We start from the raw sequence: 18,411 nt of genomic DNA on the forward strand, positions 1-18,411 counted from the left end.
GCTCCCTGAACACAGAGGAGTCGCCTCTGACGGATATCCTCTTCACCTTTATACAGCCTAACTTCTGTTAAGAATCATGTTGCAATTAGCTAAAAAGTGGTGAGCAGGACAACTCAGTGAGTGTCGGTGAAATCCTAAGTTCTGAATCATGCATACATCACTCTCAAAGATGAAAAATTTCCTGGAATGATAAGGTCTGTTCTGTCCTCGTTACACATGACTTTGTATGCAGCTTGACATGCAACTAAACCCAACTATCCTCCAATAAAACAGACCCTGTTGGTAGATCTAGATGTTTTATTAAATGAACAGGATGGGTGAAACTGGACAAATAGAAATACAGGTATTCCTCGAGGTACGAACCTAATGGAGCCTGTCCATTAGGTTCGTATCACAAAAAATGTCAGATGAATAATAATAATAATAATAATAATAATAATAATAATAATTTATTAGATTTGTATGCTGCCCCTCTCCGAAGACTCGGGGGGGCTCACAACAATAATAAACAGTATATAGTAAACAAATCTAATATTGAAAAGAAGAAAAAATATCTAAAAGTCCATTATATAAAACCATACAACACAAGCATACCATACATAAAACTATATAAGCCTGGGGAAAATGTTTCAATTCCTCCATGCCTGGCGGTATAGGTGGGTCTTAAGCAATTTACGAAAGACGAAGGTGGGGGCAGTTCTAATCTCTGGGGGGAGTTGATTCCAGAGGGCCGGGGCCGCCACAGAGAAGGCTCTTCCCCTGGGGCCCACCAGACGACATTGTTTAGTCGATGGGACCCAGAGAATGCCAACTCTGTGGGACCTTATCAGCCACTGGGATTCGCGCGGCAGAAGACGGTCTCGGAGGTATTCTGGTCCGATGCCATGTAGGGCTTTATAAGTATTACCAACACTTTGAATTGTGACCGGAAACTGGTCGGCAGCCAGTGCAAGCCACCGAGTGTTGGAGAAATGTGGGCGAACCTAGGTAAGCCCACAATCTGATTCAATTTAGAAATTTATAAAATTAAATTCATTAATTGAATCAAATGGCTTGTTAAATGAATGAAATATCTCATTTCCTGCAACTGATCAGTTGTTTCCACCACTGATCAGATGATTCTGATTTCTGTCAGAAATTAGTTGTTAGGAACTTATTCTAGCTTAGTAAATTGTAACCTTAAATATTGGTTGTCATTCATGCAGAGATTGTTATGAAATGCACCTATTTAATATTACTATATGAGCAGAAGCTAATAACAAAGCTGCTCATATTACTATATGAGCAGAAGCCAATAACAAAGCTTCATCCGTAATATATGACTTCTAGCAGTATATCATATCAGAAGCAAACAACAAATATTGATTTGATCACTATACTCCTTCGTTTCCTTCTTCGGCAACAGATTTAAATGAGATTCTTGTGGGGATTATTTTTTCTAATGCCAGTACTTTAAATACAATGCTATTTACTAAACTATAACATTGCCAAAATCTTCCCAATCAAGGAGCCCTCTTCTGGCCCGCCCTGGGAAATGCACCATATAAAATATTTATGTAAATAAAATGATTTTGAAGTTTCTTTGGCAAGGGAAGAAAGTGAGGATTCATATAAAAATGTTATAAGATGCAAGACTTAGAGGTGGATTTGGACTTCCAAATTGGGAGCTATATTATCATTCTGCAGTATTGACATGGATGAGAAAACGGATTTTGTTAAGAAATACAAGACTTTTGACTTTGGAGTGACATGGTTTATAGATAGGATGGCACGCATTTATATGGCATAGAAGAAAAAAAATACATGCCTATTTCCCAAGACATTGTATAGGGTGTTGGGAAAGATTGAAAGCGAAACTGTTCTGTCCTGTGCTGGCCCCAATAATTAGATGTACACAAATTGTCTAATTTATACCAGGATTTAATATATATAAAAGTTCCAACAGAGTCATTCCGTGTCAAGTGGACCAATTTTAAAGATCATCCCCACCTCACCATCTCAGATTTTGATGAAATTTGGCATATAATTTCTTTATGACATAAAACTATGCTGTGCAAAATTTTAGAGGATTGAAGCTGTCCCACACGATCTAACAGGGCACCAAAGATAGCCAAAATTTGGCAAAAACCCGTTAAGTACCAACTTTGAACTCTTATATTTTTTAAACAACTTGAAGGAAAGTGCTACAAATTGGAAGTCCTCATTGCAGTTGTGTACTTAGTAGACCTGCCAAAAATCAGCCTGAAAGGCCAAGTAGTTTTGAAACTACAGCACCCTGAAGATTGCTATAAATTCATTTTTCAGGATTTTTTTGCAAAATTTGAGCCTGAACCATGGAAAAAGTAAGAGGACTAGGTACATGGGGTTTTTGACACTTTATAAAGCCTTACAAGGTTTGCAGGTTCTCCAAATATCTCCAACATACCACTACTGCCAGCTTCTAGAAGTTGGCCCAAAATGTCATTTTTGCCGACTCAGCATTTTGCAACCCTTTATTTGAGGTCTCCTAGAACTCCCAAATTTTAGTTTTTTGAACTAAAATTTTGCACACCATAATTCTATATCATACAGAAATTATGTGTCAAATTTCATCAAAATCTGAGATGGTGAGGTGGGGACCACTGGTCCACTTCACACGGAAAGACCCAACAATTTATCCTTTGGCTAAAATCCCAGAGCAAATATAACAGTGTAAGAGTTACTAGTTGTAGACAGAGTTCCTAGATGAAGTCCTCAATAAATTAACTGGAGGAGCCAAAAACATTAGCAAAACCAAGAAAGTAACTGTTTAAATCCAAAATGGAAAAACAAGAGACTATACAAACTATACAAGAAACGGTGTTGTTTCCCTGCAACAAGGTGGGGCATGCCGCACCCTTAAATAGTGTGAGGTCATGACCCAATGACCCAACAGCATTACCTCTTCCAGCCAATCAGGTGTCTCTCTTCCTTGACCTTTCCACTCTGACATCTAAAAGAGGTTCCATCTCTGCCTCTGATTTGCTGAGCCCTGAACCTGTGTGTCATCTGCTGATTGGATGAGCCTTGGACATGCTGTGTCATTCCTGACAGGAAGTGCTGTAGGCCCTGGCCCCTCATCACTGTCCCTGTCCATGTCAGGTGCTGAAACCATCACAGAAACATTATCTGAAAATACCATTTTGGTTATAACGAAAGCACAACTTCACCCAAGTAGACTTATATTGGAGAAATGTTCCACAATACAAGGATATTTTAACAGACAAGGTGGAATTGCAATCTAAGAACTGGAGGAACAAGGGATAAAGATGGATTGGTATGGGAGAATCCAGTCACGATACAATAAGGATGTTAAAACAGAGGGTATTAATTTAGAAATGACAGAATTAGATGACATACTCACAGGAAGAGATGAAAGATCAATTGAAAATTTATATAATTATTTACTGGATATTGATTTAGAGCATGAATAAGTGAGAGACACAATGATAAAATGGGCACGAAATTTCAGCCATATTATAGAACTGGATTTTTGTGAGTGGGCCATGTCTGGCTCAGCTGGTCAGGGATTTTGAGGATCAAGAGACAATTTTGATGATCAACAAAACTGTACTGTTGTGTTTCGCTATATTATTATTATTATTATTATTATTATTATTATTTATTGGATTTGTATGCCATCCCTCTCCGCAGACTCGGGGCGGCTAACAACGATAAAAAACAGCATGTACAATCCAATTAATAAAACAACTAAAAACCCTTATAATAAAAACCAAACATACACACAAACATGGATAGGGGTGGCATACAAATCCAATAAATAAATAAAGGAATACTGGCATCTCAGGCCACTGTTCTTGCCATCTGATACCGAGAGTGAAAGTGAAGGGGAGTTAGAGACTGGAGAACCACCAGAGACTGTAGTACCCCCAGTTATGTTATTGAGTGAGTCAGAGGATGAGGGGGAATTAGTAGACCTCTACACGGGGCTACCTTTGAAAAGTGTTCGGAAACTTCAGATTGTGCATAATGCAGCTGCAAGAGCAATCATGGTCTTCCTTTTTTTTTTTTCAAATATTTTTATTAATTTTCTTTAAAATGACAAACAAACTTACAAACATTTAACATACATTGTAGGGATGTATCATCCCTGCTCTTCTCAAAAGTATAATTGCAGATACAGAAAAAGGAATACACAGTTGAATATCTAATTCAATGCTACTAATACAAAAAATATCTAGTAAAAAAAACTTTAATGTCATATAAAAATTTCTAATTAATTTCAAGTCAAAAAAAATCTTTAGAAAAAACAAATTTCTATTCTATCTATGTAAACTAAATCTAATATAAATCTTAATAAGAAAAAATCATCTAAAATATCTATACTTATTGCTACTCTTCTTTCTTTATTTTTTTATTCTTATCTATCCATTCATAAACATTGTTCCATGTTGCGTAAAATTTGGTTTCTTCCTGTTCATTCAAGCGTCTTGTCATCATGTCCATTTCCGCGCAGTCTAATATTTTTGCAATAACTCCCTCTTCTTTGGGGATATCTTCCCCTTTCCAGTTTTGCGCGTATATAATCCTTGCCGCTGTAAAAATATGTATAATCAAGTACAAAATTTCTTTTTTATAATTTTGGTTAGTAATTCCTAGCAAACAAAACTCTGCTTTGTAATTTCTTTTGTCATTTTTTCTATCATTTTCCAATACATTTTAGCTTTATTACATGTCCACCATTGATGGTAATAGGATCCTATTTCTTTCTTACATTTCCAGCACAGAGGTGATGTCTTTGGGAACATTTTTGCTAATCTACTTGGTGGGAGATGCCATCTATAAAACATTTTAATTTGGTTCTCTTTCAAAGAAACTGATTTTGTCATTCTCCAGTTACACATCCAAACTTTCTCCCATGTATCTAAATCAATTTCTTTACCTATGTTTCTACACCAATGTATCATACTATCTTTTAATGTTAATTCAATATTCTTGTGGGTAATCAAATATTTATATATTTTTCCAATTACTCTGTTGTGGTTTTTAGTGATTAACTCACTTAACAGGTTTTTACTTTTGTTAAATATGTAGAGTGTACTATCTTTCTGATATCTGGATCTAATCTGTGCATAATGCCACCAATCAATTTGTATCCCTTCATCTTGTAGTTTAATTCTAGATTTTAATTTCATTTGATTGTCTAACAAATCTTTATATCTTATATTTCTTGTATCATTAATGGAATTTGGATGTATTATTGCGTCCAAGGGGGTAACCCAATCTGGAATTGTTAAAAAGTGGTTTTTCTTTATGTCTTTCCAGACATCAAATAAATATTTTCTCAGCGTGTGTCTTTTAAAGTAAGAATGGTTTTTATCTTTATCGTACCACACAAATGCATGCCAGCCAAGCATGAGGTCATGTCCTTCTAATATTGATGTTCTCATGTCCTCTAAAGTTATCCAATTTTTAATCCATGTTAAAGTGGCTGCCTGATAATATAGTTTCCAATTTGGGAGCGCAAAACCCCCCCTCTCTTTTATGTCTTCTAACATATTTATCTTAATTCTTGCCTTTTTCCCTTGCCATAAAATTTTTTTAACCACATTTGTTAAGTTTTTAAAAAAGTTAGCCCCTGGATTAATTGGGATCACTTGAAATAAAAATAATACCTTAGGTAAGATATTCATCTTGATCATAGCAATTCTTCCCAAAAATGATATTTTTAAATTGTTCCATATTTCTAGATCCTTTTTAATTTCATTAATTAATTTTATATAATTATCATTTTTTAATGTTATTGTTTTGGCTGTTAGCCATATTCCCAAATATTTTACTTTTTTAACTATTTGCATTCCAGTAATACATTCTAAATTGCTTTCTTGTATTTTACTCATGTTTTTAGTTATAATTTTTGTTTTATTTTTATTTATTTTCAAACCTGCCACCTTGCCATATTGTTCTATTGTTTGGATTAATCTTGGTGCTGTGACTAACGGATCTTCCATTATAAAAGTCAAGTCATCTGCAAAGGCCTGGACTTTGTATATCTCTTTTCTAACTGTTAAACCTTTTATCTTTGGATCTGATCTTATTTTTATTAAGAGTGCTTCTAAAGTCATAATGAAAAGAAGAGGTGATATGGGACATCCTTGCCGCACTCCTTTATTTATTTTAAACGCTTCTAATTGTTCATTGTTTAATATAATTTTTGTCGTTTGTTCTGAATAAATAGCGTCTATTAAATTAACAAATTTGGGGCCGAATCTCATTTTATTTAATTGCATCTTTATAAATGTCCAATTCACGTTATCAAAGGCTTTTTGAGCGTCTAAGAACATTAAAGATAATATTTTATCTGAATGTTGCTCATAATACTCTAATACATTAATAATTGTTCTAAGATTATTTTTAATTTGTCTACCTGGAAGGAAACCATTTTGGTCTGAGTGAATTTTGCTATTTATCACATTTTTCAATCTATCTGCATATATTGCTATAAAAATTTTATAGTCTACATTCAATAAAGATATTGGTCTATAGTTTTTAATTTTTTCTTTTGGTGTATCTGGTTTGTGAATTAAAGTTATCAAAGATTCCGACCATGATTTAGGAATTTTACCATCTACTCTACATTCATTAAAAATTTGGAGCATATTATTTCTTAATACTTCATTTTCTATTTTATACCACTCTGCCGGGATAGCGTCCGGTCCCGTGGCTTTGTTGTTTTTCTGCTTTTTAATAACTATAAGGAGTTCTTCCATTGTTATTGGACTCTCCATCTTTTCTTGTTGCTCTTCTGTTATTTGTGGTAACTCTGCACTCTCTAGGTATTTAAATACGGCTTCTTCTTCAATATTATCATCTTTATACAATTCTTTAAAAAAAGTTTTGAACTATATTTGCTTTCCCCTCTGGGTCATATTTTATTATTCCATCTTTATCTTCTAATTTTCTAATTAATTTAGATTGTCTCTGTTTTCTCAGTTTATATGCTAACCATCTACCTGATTTATTGGCATGTTCAAAATATTGTTGCTTAGCTTTCTTTATTTTTTCCAATATCTGATTTTGTTCTTGTAATCTAATTTTGTGTTTAATTAAATTTATTTTTTTCCCCAAGTCTTTATTTTTCACATTTTGTTGTGATAGAAACTCTAGTTGTTTTAATTCATTTATTAATTGTTCATATTTTCTTTTTCTTTCTTTATTATATTTTGCAGTATAGGATATTGTTAATCCTCTTATGTATGCTTTAGTTGCATCCCACAAGTTCTGAGGGGTGGTGTCTGTATTTTTATTAATTTCGAAAAATATTTTTAATTCCTTTTCAATCCATTCTTTATATTCTTTCTCTTTCAAAATATTTCTATTCATTTGCCAATTACGATGTTTTTTAATATTTCTCATATAGACTATAACTGGATTATGGTCTGCCCAAGTATTAACATCTATTTCTACGTCTTGTATGTACTTTGCTGTTGTTTTGGGAGCCCACACCATATCTATTCTAGTCCAAATTTTGTGGGGGTTTGAGTAAAAAGTATATTGCCTGCTGTGGGGATGCCTTTCCCTCCATATATCATTCAATAGCAATTCTGCTTTCATTTTTTGAAAAGTTGAGGGCAATAAATTCTTTTTTTTCTTTTTACAACTTTTCTTCACCCCCGAATGGTCTAATTGTCTATTTGTTATGGCATTAAAATCTCCAATAATTAACATATTTTCCAAATTTAATTCTAAAAATTTTTGATGTAATTTTTCATAAAATGCAATTTGGTCATCATTTGGGGCATATATAGAAACAATAGCAAGCGATTTGGGTTCAATATCAATCTGGACAATCAAAATTCTACCTTCATCATCACTATATAGTTGTTTGGAATTTATAGAACTCTCAACATACATTGCCACTCCTCTTTTCTTTTGGTCTGCTAATGCAGCATACATCTTTCCAATTTTATTATTTAACAATAAATTCCGATTACTCTTTTTTATATGCACTTCTTGGAGTATCACAATTTGAGCTTTTTGATTCTTAATTTTGGAAAACATTTGTTTTCTTTTTTTTGGTTCATTAAGTCCATTGACATTTACTGAAAAGATTTTTAAATCTCTCAATGTAGTCATTTGTTGTATTTCTTGGTTTCGCGTTGAGGTTGCTTTCTTCTGGCCCCTTGGTCCTGGTCCTCCACTTGTGCAAGTGCCCCCATGGCTTCGGCCTGCATTGCTTCCAGTTCTTTTGTTATCTGTTCCATTTCGCATATTCCACTGTTTTCATAAAAGTCTCTTGCTTGGTCTAGATTCTCCAATTTATATCTCGTTGATTTCCATGTCAATGATAGACCTTGTGGAATAAGCCAACGAAAAGTTATGTTTTCTTTAATCAGAAGTTTGGTCAAGAAATGATAGTCTCTTCTAGTCTCTCGAACACGTCTTGGAATTTGTTTTAATATTTTTATTTCTCTGCCTTGGTGTTGTAGTTGTCCCGCTCTTGACCAATGCAATATATCATCTCTCATGCTTTTTCTTACAAATTTGATGTGAATCTCACGTGGAAGATTAAAACGGCGAATATAGCTGTTAGAAATTCTGAAGACTTCATCGATTTCTTTTTTTATGTCATCTGGGTCCATCTGGAGGATTTTCCCAATAATGTCAGCCATAATGGCCTTTAAATCTTCATCTTTTTCTTCTATTACGTTTTGAAATCGAAGTCCGTATGACGCACGTTGCATTTCCAGATGTGTAATTGATTCATCATACCCTCTGTAACGTGAAGCAGCTTTGTCCTCCAAGTGACCAATTCTTTTCTCCACCTTTTCCGCCTTTTCTTCCACTGCCTTCATTCGTACTTCATTGTCTTGCAAGGCTTGCTTAATCACCTTCATCTGGTCTTTCATTTCACCTGTGTCAACTTTCATTTCCGCCATCTCTGCTTTAATTTCATCTCTCTGTTGTGTTGCATCTTGTTGAGATTTTAGCATAAAGTCATTTAATGTTGTTAATGTCTCTTGGATTGAAGCCAGAGATGGTTGTTTCTCCCTGTCCTTTTCCTTGGTGAACATAGTTGCAGATAAAGTCTGCTGTGCGGGAGATGGATGTGGTGAACTTTGCGGGGAAGAAATAACAGTTGTTTGCTTCTTGATTGTTTTAGTATGGGTGGAAGAACTTGACATTTTCAAATTTAAATTTAGTGTTATTTTATGTTAGCAGTATGTAAAGAGATTCTGTAAATTCCAAACCCACAGTAACAGTTATACTAAATTAATAGCAATTAATTAATAGCAATAAAAGTTCTAATTCAAATAAAAGGCTAAATTTCAAATACACTTAAAATTTAAAATATATCTAATTAATGCTCAACTTATTAATTCTTATTACTCTAGTCAAAGTTTATATCAAGAAAATGTGAAGAAGAAAAGGGGAAAAAGGGGAAAAGGTTAGTTTAACACAGCTGCAAAGATAAGGAGGAAAAGTCAGCAAAGTGGGAAGGAGGGTAAAAACATGTGAAGAAAGGGGGCAATCAGAGTTGAAGACTATTATTCAATTAGGAGGAACAGGGGACCAAAGACCAAAAGAAAATTTAGCAATGCATAAACAGAACCAATTGTAATATAATGTAATATAGAATTAAAATTCAAAAATTAAAATTATCAAAGGGAAAACGCAAAAAAAAACCAATTGATTGAAGATCTAATTTGTTGTCAGAAACACCTTAATGAGTACTGCAAAGGTATTCCGTTTTTTGAAGAAAGGTATAGTCTTTAGAAAATTTATAAAACTTTTTCCAAGCAAATGCAGTTTAATTTCACGAAGTTAAAATGAAGTCGGTCCGTCTCTCACAGCCCAGGAAGAAATCTCTCCACAGTAAATCCAACGAAAATGCTGTTAATCCACAAACCGCTATTAATCCAAACGAAATCCAATGGAAATAGTCCAACAGAATAATAAAAAAAAAACGTCGATTAAATAATCCAAATTTTAAAGTTCTCAAATGTAGGAAAAGAGTTTTTTTTCTTTATATATATTTATTCAGAATTTGTAGGTAAATAGTGAGCAGTCTGGTCCTTCCGCTAGAAAAATCCCAGCCCGGACTTCATTTTTCAATTTTCCGTAACCAAATGTTTCAAAAATGTTTCAAAAGAGGAAAAAAGTTTTTTCAACCAAATAATGTCATTTTTGTAAATAATAAATCCTTTAATGTCTCATTCTAAAATCTTCTAGATCTCCTTGTTTGCAAAAATTTAACAGTTCAAAACAAGTGAAAGTGGTTAGAATAAGTTCCGGCTGTTAATTCGCGCCTGGATACAATGTTGTTTTAACAACTTTCTCTTTCGCCTTCGTTTAAACTCCGATTCAATTTTCTTGTTTTTTAAACTTCTTGTTTAGCATGGAACATAGAAAATTTTTTTACCTTAATTGTAGCTTCTTTGGCAATATTCCTTTTTCGATTAGGGTTGTTCAGTTTCTCTGCTTTTTACTCTCTTGATGTTTCTTGCTTCCCACTGGTTAGGTGGGATCGCAATGGCCGTGTCCTCTTGGAAGAGGACCGGTGCTCCCTGCACCAGAGCTGCAGGATGAACCCTCTGTCCCGGAGCCTCGGCGATGGCTCCCCGGGCAGAGGGGAATCCCCTTTTCTAGGATCGAGCCATCCGGACTCGATCCGATCGCGCTGGGGCGACCTCTGGGAGGGTTGGAGGGGTCTCGAGGCAGAGCCCTGCCAAGAGACTCCGCTGTGATCCACAGCGAAACCGGAAGTCCTAAGGTATGCCCATGTTACACCAACACTCTGCAGTCTGCATTGGTTGCCGATCAGTTTCCGGTCATGATTCAAAGTGTTGTTTATGACCTATAAAGCCCTTCATGGCTTCGGGCCAGAATATCTCCGGGACCACCTTCTGCCGCACGAATCCCAGTGACCAGTTAGGTCTCACAGAGTTGGCCTTCTCCAGGTCCCGTCGACTAAACCAGTGTTTCCCAACCGGTCTCCCGCAAGACACGGTCAGGTGTGCCGCGAAGCTCCTAGGGAAGCTCCAGCTGGGCGGGGCGCTGCCGGTGCCTCCGACCTGGAGCTCCCACTCGCAGCTGTCCCCCGGCTCCTGCCCGATACCGCTGTTTCCGGTGCTCTCCTGCTGGGCCCCAAAGAAGGAAGGCGGGAAAAAGGAGCGCTTCATTCTTCGCGCCTCTTTTTTCCCGCCTTCCTTCTTTCGGGCCCAGCAGGAGAGCACCAGAAACAGCAGCAGGTTGGAGGCACCGGCAGCGCCCCGCCCAACTGGAGCTTCCCTGGCGTTGGCAGCAACTGTCCTTTGGGGCCCGGCGGGAGGGCACTGGCGGTGGGAGCGGGAGGGTACCGGCTGCAGTGGCCCCAGGCAGTCACGGGGAGATGGCAGTGGCGAGAGGGAGCTCCAGGGTGGAGGCACCGACGGTGGCGGTTGGACGTGCTGCTGGACGCCGTACATGCTGGTGCTGCGGGGCTGGCATATACGGCGTCCAGCAGCACGTCCAGCTGCCGCCGTCAGAGCACACACTCGCAGTCAGCCGAGAGAGAGAGAAAGAGAGACATAGCAAGAGAGGCAGAGAGAGAGAGAGAGAGAAAGAGACATAGCAAGAGAGACAGAGAAAGAAAGAGAGACAGAAAGAGAGAGAAAAAGACATAGCAAGAGAGAGAGAAAGAGACATAGCAAGAGGCAGAGAAAGAGAGAGACAGCAAGAGAGGCAGAGAGAGTGTGAGAGAGACATAGCAAGAGAGACAGAGAGAGAGACATAGCAAGAGAGACAAGAGAAAGAGAGAGAGAGAGCAAGGGAAAGAGAAAGACATAGAGGAAGGGAAGGAGGGAGAGAAAGAGAGCAAAAAAGGGGAAGAAAGAAAGAGATGGAGAGAGAGAAAGAAGGGAAGGAAGAGAGAGAAAGAGGGAGAAATAGAGCGAAAGGGAGGAAGAGAGAGATTTTTTTTGTCCAAACTTTTCTTTAGCGCCCCCCCCCTCCCCGGTTCAATGTTCCCCAGGATTTTGAAAATATGAATAATGTGCCGCGGCTCAAAAAAGGTTGGGAAACACTGGACTAAACAATATTGTTTGGCTGGACCCAGGGGAAGAGCCTTCTCTGGAGGCCCTGACCCTCTGGAACGAGCTTCCCCCTGAGATTAGAACTGCCCCCACCCTCCTCGCCTTTCGTAAGCTCCTTAAAACCCACCTCTGTCGTGAGGCATGGGGGAATTGAGATATTCCTTTCCCCCTAGGCCTATACAATTTATGCATGGTATGTTTGTGTGTATTTTTGGTTTTTAATAAGGGTTTTTAATTATTTTAAATATTAGATTTCTCCTATGCTGTTTTATTATTGTTAGCTGCCCCGAATCTATGGAGAGGGGCGGCATCCAAATCTAATAAATAAATAAATAAAATCTCTTCTATCCCTATATCTTTCTTCTATTCTCTCATTGATTATTTCATCCTATACTCTCTCTTCTATTCTTTCTCTAATTCTATTTCCTTGAAGGTGTCCTCTATTACCTTCATTGTGTATTATTGTGTAGTGGACTAAATAAATAAATAAGAAATATGTTTGCAAAGAAGAGGCAAGATAGGATGTCTACATTCTCATTGTGTGCTGGATGACATTAACTAGGTTTTAATCCCCTGCAGTTCAGTTTGTCTTACGAAGGTAATAAACCAGCATCCTAAACCACGGTCAGTTGACTGGCATTTCATTTTATCTGAACTGAGGTTTCATGCTATATTGTACATTTTTAAAAAGCAAGTCTCCCCTTGTGAGTAAAAAGAAATTTCAATGATCCAAAATGCCAAATCTAATGAATTTTCTTGATGGAAGACATCATTTTACCAGCTCAGAAAATACATAGAAACATAGAAGACTGATGGCAGAAAAAGACCTCATGGTCCATCTAGTCTGCCCTTATACTATTTCCTGTATTTTATCTTAGGATGGATATATGTTTATCCAAGGCATGTTTAAATTCAGTTACTGTGGATTTACCAACCATGTCTACTGGAAGTTTGTTCCAAGGATCTACTACTCTTTCAGTAAAATAATATTTTCTCATGTTGCTTTTGATCTTTCCCCCAACTAACTTCAGATTGTGTCCCCTTGTTCGGGGTTACTTGGAAGAGGGGAGTTTGGCAGACATCCCAGGAGCAGATCAATCATCCTTATCATCCCTGGATTCTGAACAAGAACTTATGACACATCCACGCATGCATAGAGTGATGCATATTTTTATTTATTTTATTTATTTATTTTGTCCTATACACAATACATATTGAAGAGAATAGACATGAAGTATTATATATAAAGAGAAGATATAAAAATAGAGAAGATATATGAAGGAAGAAAAGATATATGATATATGAGATAAGGAGAAACAATTGGACAGGGGACGAAAGGCAGGCTAGTGCACTTATGTATGTCCCTTACTGACCTCTTAGGATCCTGGAGAGGTCAATTGTGGATAGTCTAAGGGAGAAATGTTGGGGGTTAGGAGTTGACACTACTGAGTCCGGTAATGAGTTCCACGCTTCGACAACTCGATTGCTAAAGTCATATTTTTTACAGTCAAGCTTGGAGTGATTAATATTAAGTTTGAATTTGTTGCGTGCTCTTGTGTTGTTGCGGTTGAAGCTGAAGTGGTCATTGACACGCAGGACGTTGCAGCATATGATTTTGTGGGCAATACTAAGATTGTGTTTTAGGCATCGTAGTTCTAAGCTTTCTAGACCTAGGATTGATAATCTGCTTTCGTAGGGTATTCTGTTTAGAGTGGAGGACTCTTCTGGTGAAGTATCTTTGGACATTTTCTAGGGTGTTGATGTCCGAGATGTGGTATGGGTTCCAGACAGATGAACTCTATTCAAGGATGGGTCTGGCAAAAGTTTTGTAGGCTCTGGTGAGTAGTGTGAGATTGCCAGAGCAGAAGCTGCATAGGATCAGGTTAACAACTCTAGAAGCCTTTTTGGCGATATTGTTGCAGTGGGCTTTAGCACTTAGGTCATTTGATATTAGTATTCCAAGGTCTTTTACTGAGTGGGGGTTGGCTGTGAGATTTTGTTTATTCAGTTTATATATGAGGTTTGGATTCTTTTTGCCGATGTGGAAGGTAGAGCATTTGTTGGTTGATATTTGAAGTTGCCAGATGTTAGACCAATCTGAGACAAAGTCGAGGTCTTTTTGGAGAGTAGATGTGTTGTCCTGGTGTTGAATAGTTTTACATCCTCCGGGAAAAGAGGAGAGATCAACTGAAGGATTATTACAGGAGATAAGTAAGGCCACCTGTGGTTGGGTGGGGCTGCTGTAATTAGTGCTGCAGATAAATGAGCAGCCTGCTGGTTTAGCCTCATGGCAGTTTAGCTGATTCATAGTTTCACCAAGATCGTGGTTTTTGCTGTTCAAGATTGTATGTGGATTTTCTGGACTTTAGAATTGGACTCAATTTCCCAGTTATTGGGTAAGAAATTGGATTGCATTTAACCTGTGCCTTGTGTGTACCAGAAAATCCCTTTGACCTTTAAAAAGGGAGCTGTTTCTGTTTTTCTGTTGATAGACTTCTGGATTTTCCTTCTATCCTGTGGTGTGTGTCTTTCTGGACTAATTACCCTGTAATTATGGTTGGGACACGCCAAATAGGGAGGAAGGGAGGAGAGAGAAAGAGAGAAATAGAAAGGGAAGGAAAGAGAAAGAGAGAGAGGGAGGGAAGGAAGGAGAAAGAGAGAGAGGGAGGGAAGGAAGGAGAGAGAGTGAAAGGGAGGAAGAGAGAAAGGAGAGAAATAGTGAGAGGGAGGAAAGGAGGGGAAGAGAGAGAAAGAAATAGGGAGGGAGAAAGTGGAAGGAAGGGAAAGAGAGAAAGAAAGGGGGAGAGAAAGAGAAATAAAGAGAAAGGGGAGGGAGGAAGAGAAAGGAAGAGAGAATGAAATAGAAGGGGAGGGAGGAAGAAAGAGAGGGAGGGAAGGAGGGAGAAAGAAATAAGGAAGAAGGGAGAGAAAAAGAGTAATGAAGAGAGAGAAAGAGGAAGAGAAAGAAAGAGAGGGAGAGAGAGAAAAATAGAAAGGGAGGAAGAGAGAGAAAAAGAGACTTTTTTCTCTCCATATAGACCAAATTTTTAATCCCCACCCCAGTCAATGGTGTCCCTCTTTACCAATGTTAAAATCTGGTCACTTTAGGGAAGGGAGGGAAATGGAGGGGAATGTTATGAAACATTGAAGAAAAACTGGTAAACAGAAGTATAAAAGGTGCAAAATTAGACTATTGGCAGTGATGGGCTCCGGTAGCAAAATTTGGAGCTCCACCCCAGACCACCCAATTTCCACTGAAAGATGTTGAAACAAAATGCAAAAGCCACACCCACAGTGTGGTAGTAAAATTTTTGGTAGCCCATCACTGGCTATTGGCCTGATTTATTGGATAGAAACGTATAACTTCACATCTTTCTATGATTCATGGTATATGTATGGATATATGGAGATTCTGGAAAAAAAATAAGAGCTTTTCTTTTTTAAAAAAAGGCCATGCACCATTGCTCCGCTCTTTGCATGAGACTCTTCCGTGCACAGAAAATCCACGGGGTGGGGGACTTCAGCTTTGAGAGGCTCTTACAAGTTGAGAAGGAAATGACATCATTGAGTTTTTGCCTTTCTAGGATGCTGGACACTCTCTCCCTTTTTAACCCTTTATCTTGAAGATCCAGAAGTGGGGGAAGTAGGTGTATCTCTGTGGAGGTGATTATGTGTGGGTGGGTGGATGTCCTTCCCGTAGAAAGGGAGGCGGAGGGTTGTCACTCCCAGAAAGGAAACGAGACATGTGGCTCATCCAGGTTCAGTTTGTTCAGTTTTAGGAGTGGGAGACATCCACCCCCAAACCCCAACCCAGAACTGCTGAGAACCTGGTGAATCCCACCTCTGTTCTGTTTCAACAGTCTTTCCAAACAGCCTCCAGCCTCCATTTATTTATTGGAAACAAACCAGATAGATATTTCTTCCAATAAATGAAAAAAGCATTTGGAGATGCACAATTTTCCTTGCATTAATTTAAACTGGAAAAGGCCCTTCCGGTGCTCAGTGGAATCCACGGGAAGATCTCAGCAAGAACTGGGCAGAAGATGAAAACATATAGTAATAGAACATATCAATGAAAGAATAGAAGAAGAGATATAGGAATAGGAGAAAGGTATAGGGGATATAGGAGAGCAATAGGACAGGGGACGGAAGGCACTCTAGTGCACTTGTACTCGCCCCTTACTGACCTCTTAGGAATCTGGATAGGTCAACCATAGATAAATCTAAGGGTAAAGTGTTGGGAGTTTGGGGATGACACTATGGAGTCCGGTAATGAGTTCTACGCTTCGACAACTCGGTTACTGAAGTCATATTTTTTACAGTCCAGTTTGGAGCGGTTAATATTAAGTTTAAATCTGTTGTGTGCTCTTGTGTTGTTGTGGTTGAAGCTGAAGTAGTCGCCAACAGGCAGGACATTGCAGCATAAAACATCAAAAACATTAAAAATCACAAAAATAAAGAAAACTCCCGAGGGTGAGTACTAAAACCTGCCCAGTGCTAGTGCCGAGCTGATCCCCTGGGGACCCCCCGAGAATTCCCCGAGCCTAGCTTCCTAGCTACAGGGAGACCGATGATTGCCCAATAACTGGCCACGAGGATTCCCCTGAGGATTTCCCCTCTACGCCAGCTGCCTGTCTAGCGTGGAACCGGCCCAGAGCCCCAGCGCTACGTGGACTCCCCCTGAAACCCTGAAACCAAGACTCCTAGAGCCCAGCTACCTGGAGCCCCGACGCCCAGCTGACTACCCGGCGCGAAACCGGCCCAGAGCCCTAGCGCCGTGCAGATCCCCTGGGACCCCAACATAATCCCCAACTCTACAAAGATCTCCAAAGCTAGGAGGACTCCCCATAGCCTCCGTAGCCCTCAGAAGCCCCACCAAGAAGCCACAAGCCCTTTGCGACCTCCCTCCCCACGGACGCCATTACCTCGTGGCTGAAGACCAACTCTGCTCCTCATAACCTCTATCCTTCTTAAACCTAAAATCGCACAGCTTACAGTGAAGCTCCAACCCCATCTAGTGGCTGAAAATAAAAATAACAGTGCAGTCACTTCCAATCCCTTCCCACTCAAAGCTACAGATCCTCACAGATTCGTCAAACAGAAGCTCCAACCCCATCTAGTGGCTGAAAATATCATTGCAGCCACTTCCATTTCCTACTGATACTCTCAGAATCTTCAAACAGAATTCCAATTCTCACCCCCTCACAATGCCATCCAAGAAGAAACCTCAAGCAAACATTTCCGTTAACAATTGCGTTATATGCAACACTAATGTAAATACACAAGAAGGAACCACAAAGTGCCAATCCTGCAAAAAAATTGGCTCACCATACCTGCCTTAACATCAACAAACATGTTGCCACCTTCCTCAACGACAATCCCTCATTCTACTATTCCTGCCCATCCTGCACACCCAAATCAATCTCACTCGACAATTTATCCGAAGCAATCTTATCTGCAGTCTCAAAAACCCATCAAGCATATACCGAAAGTATCGAACCACGGTTCGCCTCCATAGAAAAAAATATCCAAGACCTGATAAACACCAAAACATCTAATCAACCACACTGCAGCACCCCACCACCACCACCACCATACTCCCAACCCAGACCACCAAAACCTCTTCCTCTAAACCCTACCACCGACATCTCCGCCCTGGTGAACGATGCCATGGAAAGGGCACAAAAACGCCACAATGCCATCCTTTTTGGCCTTGAGGAAAACGGGGAAACTGACTTAACAAATATACAAAACATTATCCACAATCAACATCCTCAAACAATTACCCCTGATGTCATCCTAGAGGTCTCCAGAAGCGGCCCCACACTAAAGTACAGCGACGGATCAACGGCTCCCCGACTGTGCAGAATAGTCTGCACTAACGAATCTTCCAAACAACAATTCATCAGGACCATGAACACCATTGCCAGAAACAACACCAAATACAACAAACTCAGATGCAGACCTGACTTAACATTACTCCAACGTATCCGCTCCCGTGAACTACGCGCCGAACTCAGGAGACGGTGCGAACTCGGCGAAAATAACCTCTACATTGACTACCGCTCTGATTGCATCAGAACCAAAACCTACAACCCTCCCTTCATCGTCAAACCCGCTACCCCTCCACAACTTTCCAACACTTCTCCACCCACCATCCCACATCAACAATCGGACCTCCCCAGCACCTCCAGCAATGAATAGGAAAATGCGCCCCTTACTACCTTGCCTCAATCCTGCCACAACTCAACGCAATCCAATCCCCTTCCTGAACTCAAACACAACCTCAAATGCAAACTAATCAATGCAAGAAGTTTAATCAACAAGTTATCAGAATTCCTCCTTCTGCTCAACACCA

The 18,411-nt window shown here is 39.0% G+C and overlaps 1 protein-coding gene across 1 annotated transcript in view; it reads left to right on the forward strand.

The window, feature by feature from the left end:
• LOC139160358 (zinc finger protein 208-like) overlaps positions 1-18,411 on the forward strand; it is a 173,109-nt gene that overhangs the window by 54,991 nt on the left and 99,707 nt on the right. The window contains exon 9 of the mRNA XM_070738127.1: positions 14,270-14,276. Within this exon, the coding sequence (XP_070594228.1) occupies positions 14,270-14,276 (7 nt within the window). The remainder of the gene's footprint in view (positions 1-14,269; positions 14,277-18,411) is intronic.

Source organism: Erythrolamprus reginae, chromosome 2 (genome assembly GCF_031021105.1).
Source record: "Erythrolamprus reginae isolate rEryReg1 chromosome 2, rEryReg1.hap1, whole genome shotgun sequence".
In the NCBI taxonomy this organism is placed as follows: Eukaryota; Metazoa; Chordata; class Lepidosauria; order Squamata; family Dipsadidae; genus Erythrolamprus; species Erythrolamprus reginae.